Below are 25,183 nucleotides of genomic sequence, written 5' to 3' on the forward strand. Positions count from 1 at the left end.
AAGAGTGTTTTAGCTGAAATAATTTTTACCTAGAAAGGTTAACCTTGGAATCATTTTTAACAAACAACTAAGTCTAAAATATCTTTTAGGAAAAAAAGTATACGGTCCCACAAGTTTCTTCCTCGGGCCACCACATTCTAATGTGTCCATGCCTTATCTTTTCACACTACAAGGGGATGTCCCGGGGGAGAAAGGGGGAAGAATATTCTATTTCCCTGCCGTTTTCAATTTCCCTTCTCTATTTGAAGAAAGGAAAAACAAATTTACAATTTTACCCTTGGAAGATCGCTATAAAAGTAGCAACGCAATACCAAACCAGTTCACCTCCTCACCTTCTGCGTACCCTTCGTCTTCTTATTTTATCTTCTTTGTTGGATATTGAAAACGACGAAAAACAAAACCCTAAATTTTTCTTATTCTAATTTTCATTTCATGGCTAAGATCGGATTTTTCCGACCTAACTAATCGATTTACGTTCGGATTCGCCATTTTCCGGCGAGAATTTTACCCCTTCTCGTTCCTTCCTTTTTCTCTCTGCATATACGTATGAGCTGTTTCGTTAACCTAGGGTTTTCTTCTTCGAATTCTAACCATTTTATAACTTGTCTTTTGATTTTTACTCTCCATTACTCCCCTCAATTACCTCCTGCCTTGTTTAATTTGGAAAAAATCGTGTTACGAAATGGAATCTGGAAATCGAATTGATCGTCAGTTGAAACCAGGTATGTAGGGTTTCGGATTTTTCTCCCCTTTTTGGATTGTACGTGTTTTGAAATTTCTATGTCGGTGGATTTTTTAGGCTATTTTTTTGTTTTGTCCTAATTGAATTTGAATCGCTTTGAAACCCTAAGGTTTCTCTGTTTGATGCTTGGGGGAACTGGAAATTAAAATTCGTCTTTTTAATTTTATTTTTCTTTATTTTGGAGCTTCCGATTTTATTTTATTTTTCTGAATTTCTGGGTTGGTTTTGGATCTACTGCAAAATGGGAATTGCCTTTTGATTTGTAAAGGAAGTGTCTTTTTCTTTTTTCTTTTTTTTGTAGTGGTGACCTTTTACACGACACGTGTATGTTGTTTGTTACATGGAATCTTACAATAAGGACAAGAAACTGACATACATGCATACATAAGTATACCCCATCGTCCATGCTTGCGTAATTGTCTTCCTTGGTGTCTATATGTTTTGGTTTTGATGACTGACTGGTAGATATTACATAGAATCTGAGCATGATTATTGTTTGTACATAGAAAATACATATCTAACTACGTTTATTGGGTGTACATAGAAAATACTGTATCAGATACAGGTAGATATCTGCATAGACTTCATATACTTTAACCAGGACTTTGACTCAGCGACACAGGCTAGGACCTTGTTGAGTCAGACTCGGACTCGTTCACGACTCAGTCTTGTCTTGGACATGTTTTTTTTTTTTGTTTTTGTTTCGGACTTTTCTTGGTAGCTCAGCTGGGTAGGCACAACGGGTGATCACCCGGTTCAGTAATATTATCCTTGAATTTTAACAGAGTTAACTTGGACGGGGCGTAATTGTGTCTCCTCTACAGTCCGACTTGTCTCTGGATTTAGTTGTGTTGAATCTACTTTTTTCACACCTTGTTGGGGTCATGGACTCAGTTTTTTTAGATTATGTTTGAAAACTATAGTAGCATAATATGAGAATTTGTTATGACATTAATATTTATTAATTAAATGTGTGTGTGCATAGTTTCAAAAATCCCCAGAGTTATCATAGACTCTCCTGAGTCGACTCCTTTTTACCTTGGCCTTGTTCTTCTCCGGGTCCGTATTTTGCCCTATAAAGTCAATCAAAATTCATTTGTCTCTCCCGAGTTACAACCGTGTCATGTTGAGTTGACTAGTATTTTCTTTGGCCGCATTTTGACCGGCATCTACATTTTGAAACAGTACTATAATGCTAAAGTGAAGGGTGCCCTTGCAAAAAAAAACCAGCTGCAATGGTGGCGCCATTGGACCATCCAAGTGCATTTATTAATTGATCTTTGGCGGGGGTGTCCTTGTAGGTTGTTTTTTGCAAGGGTGCCCTTCAGTTTAGACGAGTGCTAAATTGAAGGGCGTCCTTGGAAAAATCAGTTACAAGTGTGCCCCCATTGGATCCATGTCATCGACTTGGTTCATATGTTTTACTCTGTCACCTGATTTATCCAACAGTCTGAACAACTAAAAGCTTAATTTGACTGTGTGTTGTAGCTTCATGCAATTCAAATATTGAGAGAAGCCACTCTTTCTCTCCTTCTGTCATCGTCATTGGTGGTGGCTTTGCTGGCATTGCAGCTGCCCGTGCTCTACATGCTGCCTCTTTTCAGGTAATGAGTTAGGCAAAGCAATGTAGCATTCATCTCTTGGTTACTTAGGCACTATGCAGTAGTTCTCTTTCTATTGGTATTATCACTTAATTTGACACGTGCCATCCTCAGGTTGTTCTACTAGAATCACGGGATAGACTTGGTGGCCGAGTGTACACTGACTACTCATTTGGTTTTCCTGTCGACATGGGTGCGTCTTGGTAGGCATCCACTTTTTCAGCCCTTTACACAATAAAAACATATGAAGTGCCAAACGATTGTAATTAGATGTGTGTTTTTAATCATGCTTCAGGTTGCATGGGGTCTGCAAAGAAAATCCCCTGGCACCTTTAATTGGAAGACTGGGGCTTCCACTCTACCGTACTAGTGGTGACAACTCTGTCTTGTATGACCATGATTTGGAAAGGTGACTTTCATCTCCGATGCTTTCATGTTGCTCTTCCCTCTAGCCTTTCTTAAATTTCCTTGTTAAAGATCCTTTTTCACGTCTCTAGACGTTCAGATAACCACAAGTTACTAGTTTTTTCTTGGGGAAACTAAGGTTGTGTAAGGACCCATATGAGCTACGTAGCAAGGACAACCTGTTTTACAAAAAAATCGCCTAATCGATGACACACTACGACAGAGTATGATGTATTTCAGTAATGAGTTAACAGACCCAAGATGTTGAATATCTGTCTTTACCACTGTAGAGCAACCCATACGTAATGTTGTATCTGAAACTGAAGGAGCCTAATTTAAATTGGTGTCAATAATTTCAGATAAAGTCATTGTGGCAGAGTGGAATGGCTTGGAATTGGTAAATAATTTGAATTGAGAGATGCTTATGGCTGTATTGTTTAATTTGTAATATTTTCCTTTTGCAGCTATGCACTATTTGATATGGATGGGCATCAAGTCCCACAAGAATTAGTCACTAAGATTGGCAAGACATTTGAGAGTATTCTAGAAGAGGCACGTTTTTTCCCTTCACTTTTGATCGACTGCTTAGTTGTCTATACTGTCAAGTTTTTTTTTTTTTTTTTTTTTGGGTTATAATTGCTAACTTGGCTACTGCTTGATTATTTCAGACAGAGAAAGTGAGGCGGGAACATAGTGAAGACATGTCGATACTCCATGCATTCTCTGTTGTTCTGGAAAGGCGCCCTGATTTAAGGTTTTGTGGACACTATACCAATATTCTTTGGACAATATCAGTTACTGTTTTCATAATATTCAAAACTTTGTATTTAGAAGTGTAAGCATGTTTGCAGGCAAGAAGGACTTGCCGACAAGGTACTACAGTGGTATTTGTGCAGAATGGAAGGTTGGTTTGCTGCAGATGCAGATACCATCTCATTGAAATGCTGGGATCAGGCAAGTATTCCCCATTTTCTATTAAAATTCATGGAGGATAATATGATGTTACGAGGACACCTTGCTTTATTAGAAAAAAACTTTGCTCTAGCCACATCAAAATGGCTTTTAGGAATAAATTTGAATGTATTGTTTTCTTGATTTTTGATAAATTATTTATATAGTTAAATATTAAGTTATTCTAACTTATCCAAATACATATTTCTTGTATCTCATGCTTTATTAGACTAATATCTATGTAAAAAACGTATTATTCAACATCATTACGTGACTAGATGAATATGCCAATCTCTCTTGCCAAGTAGAACATTGGTGCATGTTGCTGTCCTAAGTTGCATGTGAAAATGGCACGTCTCAGATTTTAACCTTTTACGCAAACTACAGGAAGAATTGCTCTCTGGTGGTCATGGGCTCATGGTACGGGGCTATCGCCCTGTTATAAATACTCTTGCCAAAGGACTTGACTTTCGTTTGAGTCACAGGTATGAATTAATAAATTAATAACTGTTTAGTTGGTTAATGAGATTATGGTTTCAATCATGTTTTGCATGCCCTGTTTATTAGTGTTCATGAATCTGGAATATGTCCTTTCAGGGTGACAAAGATTGCCCGACGACCCAATGGAGTAAAAATCACTGTTGAAGATGGGAAAACATTTGTAGCAGATGCTGCGGTCATTGCTGTTCCTCTCGGAGTTCTGAAAGCCAAGTCTATAAAGTTCGAGCCGAGACTTCCTGATTGGAAAGAAGAAGCAGTCGCAGACCTTGCAATTGGAACTGAGAACAAGATTGCATTGCACTTTGACAAAGTTTTCTGGCCCAATGTAGAGTTTTTGGGGGTAGTTGCATCCACAACTTATGAATGCAGTTATTTCTTGAATCTTCACAAGGCGACTGGACATCCAGTCTTGGTTTACATGCCTGCTGGCCGGCTTGCCCATGATATTGAGAAGATGTCTGATGAAGCTGCAGCTAATTTTGCCTTTTTGCAACTTAAGCGTATACTTCCAGATGCCTCTGAACCGGTACATTGCTCTACTTTATTCTTCCTTCTAGTTTACTGTTTGTAATATATTGTGTGTACTATATATACATACATATATGAGTAATGCTTGCGAGAGCAAGAGTAAAACCTAGCAAATGCTAGCGAGACCAAGAGTAAGACCTAGCAGGGAACCGAACAAATGGGTCTTCGCCACAACATCACAAGTGACGAAAGCAAGCCCTAGGTTTAGGAAAACCAAAAAAAGTAGATTTATTCACACATGTAGCACATTCTCATTGTTGGTCTCTCCCATCGGCCGTACTCTCAGTTGCCCTAGCATTTTCCCACACACAAACACTCATAGAGATAGATAGATCGATAGATAGATAGATAGATTGATAAGCTAAATGGCGATCCTATATATAAAGATATATCCTTTTCCTTGAGCTAAATGGTGATCCTCAAAGCCCCATAATTTTTTATTTTTTTTTGGAAGGTAATCCTCAAAGCCCCATAATCATTTACTTGTTTATATTGAATTTGCAAGGAATTTAACCATTTGCCTGTTCCTTCTTGCAGATTCAGTTTCTTGTCTCTCACTGGGGAACAGATGTGAACTCACTTGGCTCCTACAGCTATGATTCAGTTGGAAAGCCCCATGATCTGTATGAAAGGCTGAGGATCCCTGTTGACAATCTATTTTTTGCAGGGGAGGCGATGAGTATGAGCTATCCTGGAACAGTGCACGGTGCGTTCTCGACTGGCCTGATGGCAGCTGAGGATTGTAGAATGCGTGTTTTGGAGCGGTATGGCGAGTTAAACCTGTTTCACCCAGCTATGGGGGGAGAACTCACATCTGCGTCTGTTCCACTTCTCATTTCCCGAATCTGATTGTTGCCCACTCCAAACTATTTTAGAACACTTAATACCTTCACAAAAACATAACATTTCACCCCTTGTCTGAAGAAAATAGGGATGTTCCCAAGTTTCTTAGGCCTGTATTAGTCAGTGATACATAGCTTTATGGACAATATATGAACTCCTATATTAGGATCTCAATATAGAGGCAGGAGGTTGTTATAGTTTCACTGCCTGAAAAACTTTATTTAAAGTCAGGGGTAAAATACTCTCCTCATTATTATTATTATTAGGGATTTGCTGATATGGACTTGATCATGCTATACTATAACGAATATCAGTATTCATCTTCTGATATCTCTTCCATTTTCATCTTTTTTATTGAAAGTTGTGATGTTAAAGCTTTGTCTTTCTCTAGCTATTGATGCAGAATTTTGGGCTAAATGCCTGGCTCATTGGCGCTGTGTTCTCCAAGGGGATAGAAATTCTTGGATAAGCTGTTCTTGGGATTGGCTACCCTGATTGGATAATTTTATCTTGAATAAACCTTTGGTTTGGCTACCCTTCTTAAATAGTATACCCTATCTATTGGGGCTGAAGTGAACGGATGATAGTAAGCCTATCCAAGGACAAAATAAACCCTGGGGGCATCCCCAGTAGCGAGCATTGACCTGTCTCTAAAATGACCCTTTAATACCTCTCTCTCTCTCTCTCTCTCTCTCTCTCTCGGCTTTTCAATCGTCCATTTGCAGGCCTCCACTTGTATTGTTGGAATATTTTTTTTCAATCTTTAAGTAGGTGTGGCTTTACAAAGCCACGACTGGACCCGATAGATTAATTCTTATGCGAGGGAATAGTACCATATAGGTGCATCTCATAATATGCTCCTCCAAAGTGTCAATGTTTTGAAGAGGGAAAACAAATTGATGGAAGTACAAGTATATGCGACACAGAAGTTAGGTCACCGTCACAACCACAAGTGTGGCATATACCTGTGCCTATGATGGCTAGTATTATCAGTTGCCACACCAAAAATATGTTCCTTCTATAATCTATGAAAAATTCTGAAAAAAGGACAGTGGTTGTTAGGTTCCTTCCTGAGAGAGACCATTTATCCCAATTCTGACCTTCGTTGGATATTTTTTTTAAAGAACACGAGTTAAGGATTTTGAAAAAATTATATTGGCCTTAGCGTCACGGATGAGTCTTCCAATCTCTATCGGGCCCAGTTTACCTTTAGCGCTGCCATCAAAGTTGAGCTTGAGCCAACCAGGAGCCCCTTATTTTGAGTCCTCCAATCCCTACCGAGCCCTTTGTTTTGAGTCCTTCAATCCCTATGGAGCCCCTTGTTTTGACATCCGCACCCTTCTCTTTATATTTAAGCTTCTCTCATTGACGTCTGAGTAACTGACTGCTAGTTCGTAGCTATAAAAGCCAATGTGAAGTTTTTGAATACCAAAATTAGGGCTGCAACTCGAGCCGGGTTTTACCCGACCCGCATCGACCCGACCCGAAAATAGCCTGGGTTGGGTTCAGGTTTCATGGGTTTTGGGTCGAGCCGGGTTGAGAATTCAAAAGCCCGCATGAATCTCGGGTCGAGCCGGATTTGAAGGGGCCCGACCCGAGTTACATAAGTTATAGTATGTACATTTTTTTCTATTGTTAGTTAAAAGTTAAAAGTGAAAACCCACGCACCCACTGTTATTGCGTGAGAGTGTATTTCTGCTTCTATGAGTTGAGTTGATTCAAGTGTTTGATTCAGCATTGTTTGATTGTAATTACAACATTGTTTGATTACAGCATTGTTTGATTCAAGTGTAATGTGAGTGTAATTACATCATTGTTTGATTCAAGTGTAATGCGAGTGTAATTTCTGCTTCTATGAGTTGAGTTGCCTTGCCAAACAAGAATTTTCCTTAAAAAATTGCATCAACGTGAAAAAACCCGAACCGACCCGAGATTTATCATATGTAGGGCCGGGTTTGGGAATCGTGGGTTTTCCGAAAAAAAACCCAACCCGACCCGAGATATTTCTCGGATAGGGTTCGGTTCTCCAAAACCCGACCCGCCCGACCCGAGTTGCAGCCCTAACCAAAATATAAAATAAGACTGTGAGTTACAAATTTACTTATTAAATATGAGACTGCTTGGCCTAGATACCTCTATCCCTACTTAAATCCCATGGAGCCACAAGCTCGCAATGCAATGTCAGTTTAGGGGTGCTTTGGTCAATTGAGAAACCCTCAAATCTTTTGCAGAGATCTATGTAATGCAAGCAGTCTTTTGGTAATTTCGCTCATAATTTTGAAGTTGTTACTTGCACATCTCTATTTTGATAGTGATAGGTACACTCCTATTACTTCCCTCATTCCATTGCTTATTACATTTGTGAAGAAGTGGTATAGAATTTTTTGTGATTTTTCTGGGGGTCAATTGCCCCTGGCTCCGTCCTTGACTCTAGCCCTCCCTATTTGTGGCCATTAAGAATTGGCTCAGAAATGCATGGCACAACACTGGCTCTCCTAACCAAGGCTCTTCAAGATTTTGCACACTATCTCCCTTTTGCCGTCTCTTTTACTTGAATGTAGCACCTCATTTGCAATAAGATGCCATCCAAAATCTGTCTTCCTTCCACAAATGCTTCATGAAATTTGGATATGATTTTTCTCATTACCATCTTCGCCATTCTTGCAAGTACTTTAACCATGATCTTGCATATACTATGAAATCAAGCTTATGGGTCTGAAGAAGAAATTTGTCTGCTGTGAGTTTTAGAAGGACATTTGCAGTTAACATGAAAATTTGTTTTGAATCATTTCCTCAATCTGTAATCTTCGAAGGCACATTCCAATTCTCGACCCCCATTGATAGATTGATTGGAGACTCGGTGAAGGTTAAGAAAATGGTCGAATTTGAGAAAAATATAGAGATCATGATTTGGTTCAAGCAAGCTATGATACTCAGATAAAGAATGGATACAGCATGAGAATGGCTTACCAAATATTGAAGTATCAGACATGGATGATACATAAACTCAACTCAACTCAACTAAGCCTTTGTCCCAAACTAGTTGGGGTCGGCTAATGAATCCTTCAGAAAATCATCATGAGACATGGATGATACATACATTACATATTTCATAGTATCCGGGACTCATGGCAGACAAGGAGCCAAGGATGCTAAGCTGCATATGATAATATGTGTGGGAATTCCTACAACTATGCATGTTTTCTTCTACTTTTTTTCTCAATTAGCAATCAATAGATTTATTGATAAGGAGAGCAGAGATATAGATCCATGGAGGATCATCAGAAAGATTGACATGACTATTTTCTATTAGAAGAAAAACCAACATTAGAGGATCATCTAAATGGACCACATTTATGCATTGTGAATTCACACACATGCGCATGTGTGCACACACAAACAGACCATATCATATATTCGTATTTGTTTCAAAAATATGGTATTATGAATTCAGCTAGGAAAGGATTACCTCTTCAAGTTTTCCAACTGCAGCCCTAGATTAATGTAATAGTTCATCTTTGAATATTTTGCATACTGAGTGTTGATGATTGTGATGATCATCAAATATTTTAGTGATGAAGCTTATGCATTCCATGCAGGATGTTTCTTGACTTGTTATGCATTAACTTACCTGTTAGATTCTTGAATGGCTCAGGTGTCAGCACTGGTGGGGCTTCAAGGAAATTGACTTTCTTATGCTAATCACAGCTTATGGAAAGGAAGGGGATTTCAACAGGGCAGTGTTCTTCCCTGCACTCTTTCCCAAAAACTTCAATTTTTGGGCATTTTTTTCTTCTGTCAGTTTCCCTCAACATGGTCTTCAAGCTCTGGCTCATATCCTGATAACTTCGACAGCTCTGTTAATCTCCACAAGACCTCATAAATCTCCTCTGTCTGAGAATGCCTTTTATCTGAGGAGTAGAACTCAATGACACCATCATTCACCTCTACTAAACTACATCCTGGCAATTTTCTAACACCCATCTCCCTGATCACAACTTTCAGTCTTGCAACATCTTCCCACCTTCCAACTTCCCCATATATATTTGATAGAACAACATAGTTCGCCACGTTCTTTGGTTCGAGCCTAATTAGCTGTTTGACAGCAAACTCGGCCAAGCTCACATCTTTGTATACACGGCAAGCTCCAAGTAATGCACTCCAAATAACACAATCTGCTTCCCTCGGCATCTTCCTAATGAAATCCATAGCTTCGGAGAGCAAACCAGCCCGGCCTAGAAGGTCGACCATACATCCGTAGTGTTCGATCTGAGGCTCAATTGAGTAATCCTCCCTCATCAATCGAAAATATGTAAACCCATCTTTGACTAGACCCATATGAGTGCAAGCACACAAGACGCCGACAAAGGTGATACCGTCTGGTCTTTCTCCGGCATTCCTCATCTGATCGAAGAAATTCAAGGCATTGGTTCCATGTCCGTGCATCGCTAAGCCACCGATCATGGCATTCCACGTAATCAAATCTCTTCTACTCATACTGTTAAAGACATTAATTGAATTATCAATGCTTCCACACTTTGCGTACATGTCGATCAGTCCATTCCCGACATAAACATTCCCCATAAGGCCATTGTTCTCGGCATAGACATGAACCCATTTGCCCAAGTCGAGCGCTCCTAATCTCGCACAAGCAGACAACACAGTCACAAGTGTCGCATCATTGGGTGCCACATCAGACTCCCTGAGCATCCGATTAAAAGCACCCAAGACTTCGAAGAACCAGCCATTGCGCGCATACCCTCCTATCAATCCATTCCATGAGAACACATTCTTCCCAGGCATTTCTTTGAACAGTCTCTCACAAGCATCAAAATCTGCACAATTTGCATACCCAATTAAGATAGTGTTCCAACACATCAAGTCCCGGGTCGGCATTTCTTCAAACAGCCGCCGTGCTGATATCATGTCGCCCGACCCCACATAACCAGAAACCATGGTGTTCCACAATATGATGTCTCGTTCTAATGCCCCATCAAAGAGATGACGTGCAGACCCCACATCACCTATTGAAATGTACCTGTTGAAGTATTAAATGATTAGTCTCCAATTATATATATATATATATATATATATATATTAAATGATTAAATAACGCATCTCTAACAGCTTAAGGTTTTGGAGTAATGGGTTGTTTCACACGGTATAGAGCTATTGCCTCACGGCATGTCCTGGGTTCAAAACCCAATAACTCATTGATATTCAGAATCCACGTGTATGGCCAACATAAAGGAGGAGCCCTACGTGAGGGGGAGTGTAGAAGTATTAAATGATTAGATAACAATATCACTAATATCTTTTGGAGTAATTGATTGTTTCACATTACCCCCCTATGATCGCAGTCCACGCTACGACATTTCTCTCAGGCATTTCGACAAACACCTGATACGCAGATCGAATATCTCCCCCGCCTGAATACATATCAATAAGTGTCGTCCCGACAAACGAATTCTCCTCAAATCCGCTTTTAATTACGAAGCAATGCACCTCTAATCCTTCTCTGGAGGCAGAGATCTTCGCGCAAGATTTAAGAACGAATGGGAATGTGAAGCCATTGGGTCTGATATCTCTCTTTTTCATCTGGTTAAATAGAATCAGCGTCTCTCTGTAGAATTCGTTCTCGGCGTAACCTTTGAACATGGCATTCCAAAGGACCACATTTGGGTCAGTAATTCGGTCGAACACTTGGCGGGCGTATGCCATTTTGTTCGATTTGGCGCTGGCTGAAACGATTTTCGGCACGACAAATTCATTTTGCTCTAAGCCACAGATGATTAGAAGGCTATGAATCTGTTTGAGGTTTTTGAGATTCCTGCATGTCTGCAACTGGGAAATGAATCTCTCCTCTAATAGTCTATGTGGTGGTTTACCTATTTTAGCAGAATCTGTGGTTAGATTGGGAGGGTGTTAAGATAGATTTAGAGGAAGGTCTGATATTCTAGAGTAGGATTCGGAGGAATGGAAAGGATTTGTTTGAAAAAGAAAAAGGAAAGGAGAATGAAGTGTATTTTAAAAAGAAATGATACCCGTGGGCCCGTATTTTGATAATGGCACTCTTCTCTGACCAAAAACGCATTTAATAGGGGATACTGATATTCCCACTACTGTGATTTGATAATGAGACAAACTAACTTGTTTGTCTGCTCCTTTAATTGGCTTTTGAGAGTTTTTTGGGAATTGTAATAGCTATTGACAGCTAGTGAAATAATAAATGACATGTTGAGTTTGTCTCTTTATCAAATCATGGTAGTGCAGATATCGATTGCCATAATAAAATGAGATTGCCATTATGAAAACAAGGCTGTGTTGATATCATTTCCATTACAAGGATATGCTTGTCATTTTACACCTTGTTTAAGTACTAGACACCCTTGTTTTAAGCTCTTACACAACCTCTTTGGGACTGGTGATATGTTTCCACACAACACAAGTGGGGACTTTTCTAATAGCATCATGAGAGAGAGAGAGAGAGAGAGACTTAAATCCCATATAAGATTTATGTCGGACTATACAACTAAGTTGTGTTAGAAAGGTCTCTTGTGGTAACAACCAGAGAAGATGAATTAAACAAACAAGACAAAAAATCTGCTGAAAAGTAAAAGTGCCTTTTTGCAAAATTGCCTAGCAAATACCTTATTATTATTATTACTATTATTATTATTCTTATTATTATTAATATTATTAATAATGTGCAAAAGTTTTTTTTCATTCCAATAGGGATTTGCTAGACAATTTTGCATAAAGCGATTTTGCAGATCACTTTTGCATAAAGCCATTTTACAGCTCACTTTTGCAGTAGAGAACAGCCACGTCAGATCAATTAAATCAATAAGACAAGATCTGCTAAAAAGTGAGCTTGTGTGGCGGTTCTCTATTGTAAAAGTGAGCCGCAAAATGGCTTTCCACAAGATTGCATAGCATATCCAATTCTCATAATTAGACAGCATACCTCATCACGTGCCACTTGCTGGCAAGGTTTTAAATTTCGGTTTCGGGTGAAACCGAAATTTCGTAAAAGCTCTCAAAATGTCGTTTTTTTAAGCCAAAATTTCTGTAATTTCGGTTGAAATTTGGCATAGGATTAAAATAATCTTATTTTTTCAATTATTTCACCGAAATTTCCAAAATTTGACCAAAATTTGGTACATTTCGGAAATTTCAGTTTCGGTGCAATTTCGTTTCGGTCCGAAATTTTGGATTCCGGTCGAAATTTAAAACCATGCTTACTGGCAGCACCATTTGTCACTTATTTTATAGTTTTGTCCAAGGTTGTTTAATTCACAGATACGGAAAATTAATTTAATATACTATTACCGTTATTTAGGGTTCTTGTACCATGGATGCACATGTTTTTCAAAGTTGGTACTTGTGGGGCCCACTTTATCAAATATTAAAACTGTTTTTTTTAAAAAAAAAAAAACTGGAAAAATGAAGGGAGATGATAAATCCGCATCCCCTGTAGGATAAGTCGCACCCATTTAAGGTGAATTGATGTCTTAAACCGTAAAAAAAGGAGGGTAACATGGATACACTCTTGACGCTTTTTGACGGCAATTCACCTTAGAGGGGTGCGAATTATCCTACAGGGGTGCAAATTTATCATCTCCCAAAAATGAAATGCTCTTGAGACTTCAAAGATCAAAACTGTTTGTCTGTTAGGCATGGTTTGGTAATGCGTCAAAATTCATTCTCATGGGACAATTCTAACCATCTGATTTTGAACTTTAAAAATGAAAAGCTCTTGAGACTTACAGTTGATTCATTCTTTCCTTGCTGTCCGTTGAGCAGCGACTGAATCTTGATACATAACCCATTCATAGCACAGCCCAACAGATTAACGGTTTGGATCATTGAACAAGAAGACCCCACATGTACTTCAAAACATAAGAACCCTGGTATTTGAGATTCAAATGCCAAAATTTACCACTGATGTGTTTTTCCTGTCTATAAGTGGGAAATGGTATATTCATCTCCTTTTCTTCCCCGAGCCACCCCTTCTGGTGTAAAAAAGATCAGTCATAAATACACTAGAGGCGGGTGGTCCACAGGTCAGAAGAAAAGGGAGCAAATATATAACTTCCCGTTTAAATTGGGAGCCTTTTGATCCGAGCTTGTCTGGTCCAGCTCAAGCTTTTCATATTTTAGATCTTATCATCCTATTCTTCTAGTTAATTAATTTTAAAAAATAATTGTTTATGCGTGAGTTTTTATATGATGCCCGACTGTCAAAGTAACTAAGGCTAGTACGTGAACCACCTAGCCCTTGGTTTTTGATCTGGTCAAAAATCAACGCCATCTAGCCTTTGTTCACCTGGACCTTGATTTTTGATCCAAGAGTTAGGTAGTTTGCCACCTAGCCAGACCACCTAACCCTTGTTACTTTGACGGTCGGGTATCATATAAATTCTCTGTTTATGCAAACCATGAGACCGAAGGTAAGACAAACCACCCAAAAGAAGGCAGTCTCGAAAAATGTTCATTGGAGCAAAGGGGAGCCACGTAGCAACTTCAAGATAAGACACGTTATTCTCCAAATTTTGCCAACCCAAGCATTTATTGTAATAAGCGTGTGGACGGCTACACAGTTGGGACTTCTAAAGCCTACAGATTAAGACAAGTAGAAAACACCCAAAGAAATTCTTATAAATTTCATTGCTCTTAACTACTTCCTTGCAACTATCTCTCTTTCTCAATTCCCCTTTGTTTGCTTTTTCTCCATTAGATTTCTGGGTTTCTAAGCTCTGTTTTGCAATCTCCCCCCTCGTTGTTGGGTTTTTTCTGCTTTTCTTTTCTGGGTTTCTCATTATCTTCCTGTTCTGATCTCTATAAGTTATAGAAATGGCAAATCCGGGTATTATAAGGTTTGTTACAGAGGTTGCTCCATCACCTGTTGTCAGCTTCGTGAGACGAAGGGTTATGACAATACTAGACACAATTGCTGAAGAAGAGAGAGTAGATGTTATGGAAGCTCTTCCCTCATCTACAAAGAGCTCTTTTTCTCCATCTTCTTCGTGCTTTCTGAGGGAGACAGAGAGGTCCTTTTTAACCTATTGCCAGAGATGCTCTATCAGAGAAGAATAGAATTCTATTGCTAGACTTCGTGAAATGGTGAAGAAGTGGGGTGTCATTATCAAATTGAGCATTGAGGTCTTTCCATAATGAGAATTTAGACGGTTCCTTTTTAACTTTTGTGTCTACATGTTGATTAGTAAAAATCAAATTATTAAATATCATGGGTTGAACTGTGGATTATGGTATCCTTGATCATCCACTAATCACCACCATTCATTGGTAACATAATCACAGATAAAAAAAATTTAACATATAGCATGGATTCAAATTGTCAAATGTTATTATAATCTTCTGACCTTCATCATTGTAGCTTCAGAAGTCCTCCCAAGTCGAGTGTATGTCTTGTTTGCAGATAACGGGTAGGCATAGTGCAGATTCCTGAATCCAATTTTGACCGGGGCCTATTCGAGAGTTGGGCATTCGAAGCCCTATGGATGCGTTTGGATTGCCCGAATCAGGAATCGGATTATTCATCGCATTTCTGTTTTGAGTTCTATGTAGGAGAAATTATTCGGATTTGGAAATCCATCTGTTTTTTTTTTTTTGAATGGATTTGGAAATCCATCTGTAATTCTTTATTATTATTATTTTCTGTTTTGAGTTCTATTTTAGAGCTTTCGGTTGCCACCTTACTATTTGGGCCTTCTCATCCCCTACTGTAGGACTTGGATGACATGAATATGAGGAACACGCTTTATAAGGCATACCTTGAAGATTTTTATAACTTCTGCAGGGTATGGGGACTCTCTCTCTCTCTCTCTCTCTCTCTCTCTCTCTCTCTCTCTCTCTCTCTCTCTCTCACACACACACACACACACACACACACACACACACACACATGCTGTTTGCTATGTCTAAGACAATGTTTTTCAAATAGAAACTAGGTGGAGCTACAGCTGAAATCATGTCTGACCTCCTATCCTTTGAAGCTGATAGATGGGCTGTCAATATTACAATAAACAGGTGAGTTACTATGGAAAATGTGGCTGCTTTGGTGGCTTGATATTGATGTCATACTGAAACTTCCAAGTAAATTTATAACCTACTAAATTCAGATAATTCTGATGATGTACTTTCAGCCGCGCATGCGACCAAAGAGGCAGGGCTTCTTCTGTGGAGAATGTAATCTTCTTATGTGGTTTACTTTGTGCAGTATTGGCACCGAATTGACACGAAATGATCGTCGGAAGCTCTACTGTAATTTTGGTTTGCTGTAAGCTTATAATATGATCCTTCTTGTTTGTTTACTTCTAGTTCTAGGCGTTATTCAGTTTGGTTTCCGGGGTTATCTTATAGGTGACATATTTTTTGTTTTGCAGGTATCCCTATGGCCATGAGGAACTTGCTGTCTGTGAGGACATTGATCAGGTAAGTTACCATAGAAGAGGTAGAAGTTGAATCTGACTGCTGTCAGGTTCTTATCTCAATTCTAGGATATTCAGTATTTTAAAGGAACTACCATGAAATCATCTTGAGGGTGAGCCTTGGAGCAATGGTAAGGTTGCTCCATTGTGGCCCGGGGGTCACGGGTTCGAGTTACGGAAACAACCTCTCTGCAATGCAGGGGGAAGACTTCGTACATCTACCCTCCCCAGACCCCGTAATGGTGGGAGCCTCGTGCACTGGGCCACCCTTTTTTTTAAGATGAAATCATCTGCAAATAGGTGTTATCACATGTAAACTTAGGCTAGATACAACTGTGACATCCCCGATATCATTACAATTACATTAACCAAATTCGATAATTAGCAGATCAAAGTACGCTTGAAGATGCCATTAAGAAAAACACTTTAAGTTTAAGATAACACAAGATAGGCCAACTTAAAATATTTTTCATTACATACAAGAACTTTTCCAAAACAATATATGAACTATACGAAAATAAGACAAGTTTAACCAAAAAAAGATAAAGTCTATACAAGTCAAACATTTACATCCTATACGAGTCATTTACTTTATACAATAGTGGTTAGTTAGGTTTGAATGACGAAAGGTGAAGATTAACTTTGGGGATATACTCATGGCCTTTCAAAAAGAAAATTATGTCCGCACAATTTTCAAAATGGTGAATCTGTCTCTAGTGCTTTATAAGGAGTAAATGTGGACCACTTTTTTGTTTAAACTGAGAACTACAGTGCCGTGCTGAACATCTTGAAAAGAAAATTCACGAGCATGAAACGATTAAGACTGGATTTGAATTCATTTCTCTGAAGATATCTTGATGATACATTTTAAGTACCGGGTTCTAGTGATGGACATATCTGTGCTAACTTTTAGTTTCCATTACTGTAAAAGTCCAATAGTTCCAAAAAAATTCAAAGCTCTTTTTGTGGTGGGATGGTGGCCTCCATCAAATGTTTCATCATTTTTCTCAAAATGTAGATGTGGTGTTTTCTGCAATTTCTGCTGTTATTAGCTGGTAAACCATGTATCATTTTGAAGAAGGTAAGGATTGTATTATGCATTTTGGGAGAAGTCAGGATTGTGCTTTTTCCTTTATTTGAATGGTGGAATATGCTTTTTCCTTTTCCTTTCATGATCTTTAAAATTTCTTATGGATAGGCTGGTATTTAACCCAATGTTAATGTTGCAATTCTCGTCACAAGTGCAAAAAACTTGACGTCAGATGTTTCCTTGTCCGTATATATTTGAAGATTTTTTCTATGTAATGCAAGTAGGGACCCCTGGTCCCCAATGTATTTTTCTTTTTCTTTTTTTGAAAAGGGCAACAGAATATATATATATATATATATATATATATATATATATATATATATATATATATATAAAAACAGAACCGAGGTGGTCCTGAAGGAACAAAGATAATACAAAGACAGCAGTACAAAAATTCAAGGAGGTAGATAGTCAAAGCACTCAAACGCGGCCCGAAAGACTCCTTTCTTGGCAAGGGTGTCTGCTTCCGCATTGGCTGATCTCCTGACATGGCGAAAAACTATTGAGGAGCCCTTAGCTCTGTCCTCTATTTCCTCTAAGAGAGGCAAAAATCGCCAAGGGGGAGAAGCGTTACCCGAAAGCCAGCGAATAACATTTAAGGAATCCCCTTCGACGATAATTTTGTCGCACTCTAGACGAGGCATCGAGAGAAGCCCGCTATGAACGGCTCGGACCTCTGCCTCATTTGAGTCTGCCACTCCGATAGGCCCCGAGTAGGCCCAGAGGACTTCCCCTTTGTGGTTTCTACATAACCCCCCTACTCCTGCCATTCCTGGATTGCCGATAGACGATCCGTCAAAGTTAAGTTTCAGGGACCCCGGAGGAGGAGGAATCCAGGAGGGGAGGATTTTCACTTTGGTAGCCGATTCCAAGCATATGATTGACCATCCTTCCCAGAGGTCGAAAGCTGAAACAAAACGAAACAGACGAAGGCTTCGAGCCCAGGATATGACCGCAGCTATCAACTGAATATAAATCCAATAGGGAGATCTAGCCTTCCCTTCAAAGATACGAGCATTCCTCTCTTTCCACAAGAACCACCATGAGGCCAGGAGACACATCTTCCACAGCGTTCTGCCTTTCCTTTTCCAAGGAGTCCAGGCCCAACTCTGAATGAATTCAGCCATAGAGTTGGAGGGGACCCAACTGATTCCAAAACGAGAAAAAATAAGACCCCAAATATGGCGAGCAACCTTACAGTGTATGAAAAGGTGGTCAATGGATTCCCCAGCGGATAAACATAGAGGACAGTGATCTACCAACCACATTCCTCGTTTCCTCAAAAAATCCATAGTTTGAATGCGGCCCCAGCTAACCGACGACCCAAAGAAAGCAACTCTCGGAGGGCAAGATTGTCTCCAAACCGAGGAGGACACATGCTCCACTGAAGAAGGGATCAGATGGTTATAAAAAGATTTGACTGAAAATATCCCCGAAGGATTCCAAATCCAAATCCGACGATCTACGCCCGAAGACTTGATGAAGCAAGAATCCAATAAGGAGAGGAGGGCGCTGTAAGAGTTTAACTCCCTAACAAAGAAGTCTCTGCGAAACTTAGGAGACCAAGCCACCTTCCCATGTTCCCTTACAAAACATTCCGATACCCAGGCCTCTTTCTGAGATGAAACGATGAATAAGTCAGGAAACATCACTTGAAGAGGATCGTCCGAACACCAAGGATCCTGCCAGAACCGAATCCGATCCCCCCTATATACTCTGAATCGGACGCCAGGAGCAAATAACGACTTCAACTTCAAGATGTCCCTCCAAGCCGTGAGACCTTTGAGTTTAAAATTATCAACAGAGTCCCAATGCCCATGATCTAAACCATACTTACTTCCAATGACCCGGACCCACAAAGAGGACTGTTCTTCGCCAAATCTCCACAGCCACTTGCCCATAAGGGCCTGGTTAAAACCCTGAACCCTCCTGATACCCAAACCTCCATTTTTAGTAGGCAAGCAGACCATACTCCATTTAATCAGGGAGACCCCCTTGGAAGACCCTGATCCGCCCCACAGGAAGCGTCTCTGAATTTGTTCGATGCGTTTAGCAACCGAGGCGGGACATTGAAAAAGAGATAGAAAATATATCGGCATATTGGATAGAACGGCCTTTATAAGCACTAATCTACCTCCTTTGGAAACCAACCGGCGCTTCCAGGTGGCCAAACGTCGCTCAATCCTTTGAATAATAGGAGCCCATAGGTTGTGTTTCGGTCGACCCACACCAAGAGGAAGACCCAGATAGGTTGCTGGAAAGACATCTAAACCACACCCCATAATTCCGGCGAAAAAGGATGCATCGCTCTCAGAAACGTTGATCGCGAACAACCGAGATTTTGCGAAATTAGATCTTTGACCTGAAACCATCTCATAACAACGAAGCATAGCTTTAAGGTTAAGAATCTGTGATATGACCGGAGAGCAGAATAGAAGAGTGTCATCCGCAAACTGAAGAAGCGATACTTCCACCTTACTCTCGCCAATAAGGAACCCTTGATATAGCCCCAACTCACTTCCTTTTTTCAGCAGTCTGCACAGTGATTCGGCCACAATCAGGAAAAGAAAAGGAGAGAGAGGATCGCCCTGCCGCAATCCTCTAGAAGATTTGAAGAATCCTTTTGCTGATCCGTTGATGAGGACAGAAAACCAGGCGGACGATAAGCAGTTCCGGATCCACCCTCTCCACCGACCCCCAAAGCCCATACGACCCATGAGAAAATCTAATGCTGCCCAATCCACTCGGTCATATGCCTTCTCCATGTCAAGCTTGCATAGAATGCCACCTTCCCCCTTCCTCCGATAATAGTCAATGGCTTCATTGGCTGTTAAAGAACAATCAAGAATTTGTCGGTTGCTTATAAAGGCACTTTGACAGACCGATATAATTGAAGGAAGAATCACTTTGATACGATCCGCCGGAACCTTTGCGAGGACTTTGTAAAGGCTGCCCACCAAGCTAATCGGGCGAAAATCCGAGCTTTTTATTGCTCCTTCAATTTTTGGAATGAGGACGAGAAAAGTTGCACCTGTCCCTTTGTCAAGGATGGCTCCCTCAAAAAATTCTATGAAGAATCGAAGAATGTCCGATTTTACTGTTTCCCAGCAAGTTTGAAAGAAAGCCAAACAAAAACCATCGGGTCCTGGGGCTTTATCTTTTGCCAGAGAAAATAGTGCTGATCGGATTTCCACCTCAGAGAAAGGGATTTCCAATCCGGCTGAGGCTTCCAGGCTTAAGCTAGCAAAACAAATGTCTTGAGGAATTGGGCGTAACATCCCATCAGCTGAGTATAAAGATCTGTAGAATTCAATAATTTCTTCAATAATTCGCTCCTTGTCAGATACAATCTCCCCCTCCACTTCTAAGGATTCAATTCTGTTCCTTCTTCTGCGAGCACTAGCCATGGCATGGAAGAAGGCTGTGTTTTTATCTCCCTCCAACAACCACTTGACTCGAGATCTTTGGCGCCAAGAGATTTCTTTAAGCATCAACAACTCTTTATGCTCTTGAATTAATCTTTCTTGTTGCTCATAATCCTCCGCCGAGGCCAAACCACTCTCTGCCAATGTATTTATCTCCATCAATCTGTCCTCAAGAATCCTCTTCCTGCCTTGGTCCACTTCTTTCTGCTCCTTATCCCACTCTTTTAATTTCCCCTTAATGAAGCGTAATTTTTTGCCTATAACTACGTCCCCTGGACCTTCAAAGACGCTTTCAGACCACCATCGGACTAAGAGAGCCTCCATTTGGGGATTTTCCAGCCAAGCTAATTCAAATCTGAAGGGGGGCGGGCCCCAGGACTCCATTTTAGGAGACAAAAGGAGAGGGCAATGGTCGGAAACTGAATGGGGTAAAGCCTGTTGATAGACTTCAGAAAGAATTGCCAACCAGTCACCCGAGAGAAGAAATCGGTCAAGCCGACTCCGGTTCGAACCTCTGGCCCAGGTGAAAGAGGAGCCACCCAAAGGTAAATCTGCGAGCTCGTTGATTGCGATGAAATCAGCGAAAGATCTCATGCCCGCAGTGACTCGCTGACCACCAAGTCGATCTCTTGATCCTAGAACTTCATTGAAATCTCCCCCGATACACCAAGGAGCGGAACATAGGCGTCGCGTCTGATTTAATTCTTCCCAAAAAAGACACTTCTCAGAGGATGACAAAGGACCATAGACGCCTGAGAAGAACCAGACTGAGTTATCATTGCATTTTCGGAAAGCAACGGAGAGAGAGAAAACTCCACGCCAAACATCCGTGCTGTCCCACAAGACTGAATCCCAAGCCACCAAGATGCCCCTGAAGCTCCTTTGGATGCTAAGAAAGCAAAATTCCAGTCAGTATTGAACCCCATGCTTCTCATATCTATGTTACAGATTTGCTCAATCTTTGTTTCCTGAAGACAAACAACCTCAGGGCGCCGATGTTTAACTAATGCTTTGATTTGAATTCTTTTCTCCCGAGAGCCCAAGCCGTTTATATTCCAGGATAAAATCTTCATTAACAACTGTATTCCGATGAATTCCTCCCCGCCCTGATACCAGACTTTCTTCCTTTTTTCTGGGATGTGAGACCTTTGCTATGCGATCCAGAATCATAATTGATATCCGATTGAAGTCTCACCAATTCGCGCTCCGTGCGTTTCAGGTTTACTTCGGATATGGAGACTGGAGATGACACTCCAGCGACCTCCCGTAGTTCTGCCGCCTTTATGCTAGACCTATATTCCTCAACGGGACCCGGAAATATTAGACCCAGATGAGAACTAATGTGCATGGTATGATCCACCATCAATTCAAGCACCTGTTGGGAAGAAACCAAGCCCGAGTCATTCCGTGGAGGGACATAAGAGAGTTCTGAGTCACAAGGCAGGAGCTGAAAATCCGCCTTGCTACACCATCTCAGTGGACAAAGATGGGAGAAACTTCCAAGCGATACCCTGACAAGCGAGCGAAAAGACCACTCCCTAACTTCACCAGAGAATAAATGCTTCATACCTCCCAAACCACTATAATCAATGATCACCTTCCTTTGCCCCACCCGGCACTGAATGAAGAAACGGTCATCACGAGAGATAAGGATACACCTACTCTTGTGACGTTGCAGACTATACCCCCACACCCGGTTGTCACCGAGCTCCTCCTCAGTCTCAGAATACGTGCGAGTAGCGCCCATTGTGCTTGAGTCGTGGAGGAGGCTCTCCTCCTGGTTCCCATGCTTTGAAAAAAAACATTGATACTAAGCTATTCTTTTCCTATGCTTTTTCCTTTCTGTTCTTTTCTTTCTTTCTTTTGTTCCTTCTCCTGGTTCATGCTTCTTGGTAAATGCATTTCAGCTTTGTCCTGATATTTTAATTGCTTTGCACTTATGTATGTCGTTGTGTCTTAATTTCTCCGTCTGATGGATGTTGTAGGATTGTGCTTTTTCCTTTATTTGAATGGTGGAATATGCTTTTTCCTTCTCCTTTCATGATATTTAAAGTTTCTTATGGATAGCCTGGTATTTAACCCAATGTTAATGTTGCAATTCTCGTATTACAACCACAAGTGCAAAAAACTTGACGCCAGATGTTTCCTTGGTTGTATATATTTGAAGATTTTGTTGTGAGCTTAGTGGCTATGCTTTTTCCTTTCTGTTCTTTTCTTTTCCTATGCTTTTTCTTTTCTGTTCTTTTCTTTCTTTCTTTTTTTTCCTTCTCCTGGTTCATGCTTCTTGGTAACTGCCTTTCAGCTTTGTCCTGATATTTTAATTGCTTCGCACTTAGGTATGTTGTTGTGTCTTAATTTCTCCGTCTGATGGATGTTGTAGGTTCGTGGTGTCTTGGAGAAATATCCTCCATATCAGTCTATTTTTTCCAAGTTATCATACGGAGAAACCCAGATGCTGGACTAGGCTTTTTATGAAGAGGAGGTGAAAAGGCTTTGCTTGGCATGTCAACAACAGGTGTGTATATATGATATATCTTAAATTAAATTTCCAAATCTATGCGTATATTCTGATATAGAAACGCACTCGATTGCCTGTGATATGATCGTAGAATGTGTTTCATGATCGTTTGAGTATGTTAGTGATAATTAGCTGTCAGTTCATGGTTTTATTCAATTTCAAAATGTTATTCTAAGCTGCACCCTTTTGGTAGTTCTGTTTTCTCTCTCAATAAAAATCCTGGTACCTATCAGAAAAAAAAAATTGTTCAGAAGGCAGGTTTCTGAACCTTTCGAGGAGGTTAAAGGGACAAAAAAATTTCATTAAAATATATTTTGGCCATTAGAGGTATGGAAATCTAGTGTTGTCTGCGGTACGATCAATTATTGAATTTTTCGAATCATACATCCTTTTAGATAAGATGCCTGCATTCTAAGGATAGAGCAAGGTTTATGTGGCATAATGTGCTGAGAGCTTTATGGGGGCATCAAAATGGCTGCTTTGTCGTTACCACTGCTAAAAAACATATATTAGCATCAAATTTTGTCATAATCAAGTTATCAAATTTGTGCTGATGAATTGTCTAAAGTACTACTATCTTGTATTTGCAAACACAGGTCAAAAGTGGATATCATGTTCTGCTAGATGCAGTTACCTTTCACATGTGTCCATTATGATGATATTGTTCTTAGACAGTGTCAGGAAAGTTCTTATGTTCCTTTGTATGTATTTCCTCCATCTGGTAAAATCCCAAGTTGGGAGAACTAGAAAGCCCTAATTCTGACATAACCACTCTAAAAAGCCCTGATTAATAACATATCCAATCTAGGAAGCCCTGATTATAATATAACCACTCTAGAAAGCCCTGATCATAGCATACCTACTTAAGTGGATAACTGGATATGCAGGGTTATGATGAGCTGAATCAACTTTACAATGGATCATTTGTTTACGTGCAGTTCCATTATGGGGTTTTCTTCGCATACATAAGATTGGGAGAGCAGGAGATCAGGAATCTGATGTCGATCGCAGAATGCGTGGGACAGAACCAGAAGTCTAGGGTTCATGATAGTGTCATATTCATATTCCAGGCGCTTATTTGATTTCAACCCAGAAAACCTGGTCTTTCCATGTTCATGTGTACATCTCTCTTGTTGCAAGTTGCAGAGGTCAGTACTACTTTTTTTAACTTGTGCGTTACATGGTTAATAATATGCATTTTTTTTAATCTGCATATTTGAGGAGAGGACATCTTGTATCGGAATCTGCTGTTTTGATTGAAAATCTTTGATATATAAAAATGCGGTGAATTTTGTATCTCGATGTATCAAATCCAATCGGTATGCTAAAAAACAATGGGAGATACTGTCATTGTAATTTAATCAGCTAGGGAAGGCCACACTTAGGCCCTGTTCGTTTGAGATTATGACAACCGATTGTATGCCCCTTAGCTGATTATTTGACTCAAAATTAATGTAATTGTGACTCCAATAATCGGTTGGGGGCTCACAATCGGTTGTCATAATCTCAAACGAACAGTGCCTTAATTCAAAACATTTTCTCTCACACAGAGTTCACTAGCTAGCAATCTGCGACTCCGCGTGATTAGCATTTTCTCTCATATTCATTTTAAGTTACTATGTTCAATCTAGTCACACACTTCTTACGCACATGGTTTGAAAAAACTCTCCGAGTCAGTCTAGGATTCACCTGAGTCTGGTTGATTTTACCACAATGAGTTAATGAAAATTTGACCACATCGATCATTGGCTTGCCCAAGTTTACATTTTTACCTCTGTCGAGTTTTCATCCAGGTCAGAGTTTTTAGTAACCGTACGATCATATATCAAATACTGAATATGTTGAATCTTGTTCATTTTTCTTAACCGTCAATTAGATAGCTTTAGGGATTATCCAACAAGTATGAGTCTCAGTCATCTTGTTTGTTAGTTGAGCCCTCGCAGTTTGTTTTGGATTTGAGAACCGATTGTGAGTCCAAAACTGATTATTGGATTCATAATTAAACGTAGATTTGAGTTAAATAATGAGTTGTGGACTCACAATCACATTTAGGTCATGTTCGTTTAAGATTATGACAGCCGATTGTTGTAATCAAATTTAAACCTAATTTTGAGTCCGATAGTAG

The 25,183-nt window shown here is 40.0% G+C and overlaps 3 protein-coding genes across 3 annotated transcripts; 2 read left to right on the plus strand and 1 right to left on the minus strand.

Annotated features, from left to right (window-relative positions):
• Positions 1 to 313: 313 nt before the first annotated feature.
• Positions 314 to 5,848, plus strand: LOC143884229 (polyamine oxidase 2-like). Its single transcript, XM_077387678.1, has 10 exons — positions 314 to 722; positions 2,231 to 2,346; positions 2,458 to 2,546; positions 2,639 to 2,752; positions 3,213 to 3,304; positions 3,421 to 3,502; positions 3,600 to 3,706; positions 4,091 to 4,184; positions 4,297 to 4,726; positions 5,266 to 5,848. Exons 1-10 carry the CDS (start codon positions 683 to 685, stop codon positions 5,575 to 5,577), a joined length of 1,476 nt encoding a protein of 491 aa, XP_077243793.1. The 5' UTR covers positions 314 to 682; the 3' UTR covers positions 5,578 to 5,848.
• A 2,984-nt stretch (positions 5,849 to 8,832) lies between these two features.
• On the minus strand, positions 8,833 to 11,616 carry LOC143884228 (Tetratricopeptide repeat (TPR)-like superfamily protein). The gene is made up of 2 exons (XM_077387677.1): positions 10,916 to 11,616; positions 8,833 to 10,609 (listed from the first exon to the last, which is right to left on the minus strand). Exons 1-2 carry the CDS (start codon positions 11,290 to 11,292, stop codon positions 9,370 to 9,372), a joined length of 1,617 nt encoding a protein of 538 aa, XP_077243792.1. The 5' UTR covers positions 11,293 to 11,616; the 3' UTR covers positions 8,833 to 9,369.
• A 2,583-nt stretch (positions 11,617 to 14,199) lies between these two features.
• On the plus strand, positions 14,200 to 24,265 carry LOC143882660 (V-type proton ATPase subunit d2-like). Its single transcript, XM_077386117.1, has 7 exons — positions 14,200 to 15,158; positions 15,324 to 15,395; positions 15,539 to 15,624; positions 15,815 to 15,874; positions 15,981 to 16,029; positions 22,921 to 23,055; positions 23,997 to 24,265. The coding sequence occupies exons 1-6, from the start codon at positions 15,096 to 15,098 to the stop codon at positions 23,002 to 23,004; spliced, it is 414 nt and encodes a 137-aa protein (XP_077242232.1). The 5' UTR covers positions 14,200 to 15,095; the 3' UTR covers positions 23,005 to 23,055; positions 23,997 to 24,265.
• The last annotated feature ends 918 nt before the right edge of the window (positions 24,266 to 25,183 follow it).

Source organism: Tasmannia lanceolata, unplaced genomic scaffold (genome assembly GCF_043159265.1).
Source record: "Tasmannia lanceolata isolate RefF3 unplaced genomic scaffold, GAP_Taslan_0.1 ptg000008l, whole genome shotgun sequence".
Classification (NCBI taxonomy): Eukaryota; Viridiplantae; Streptophyta; class Magnoliopsida; order Canellales; family Winteraceae; genus Tasmannia; species Tasmannia lanceolata.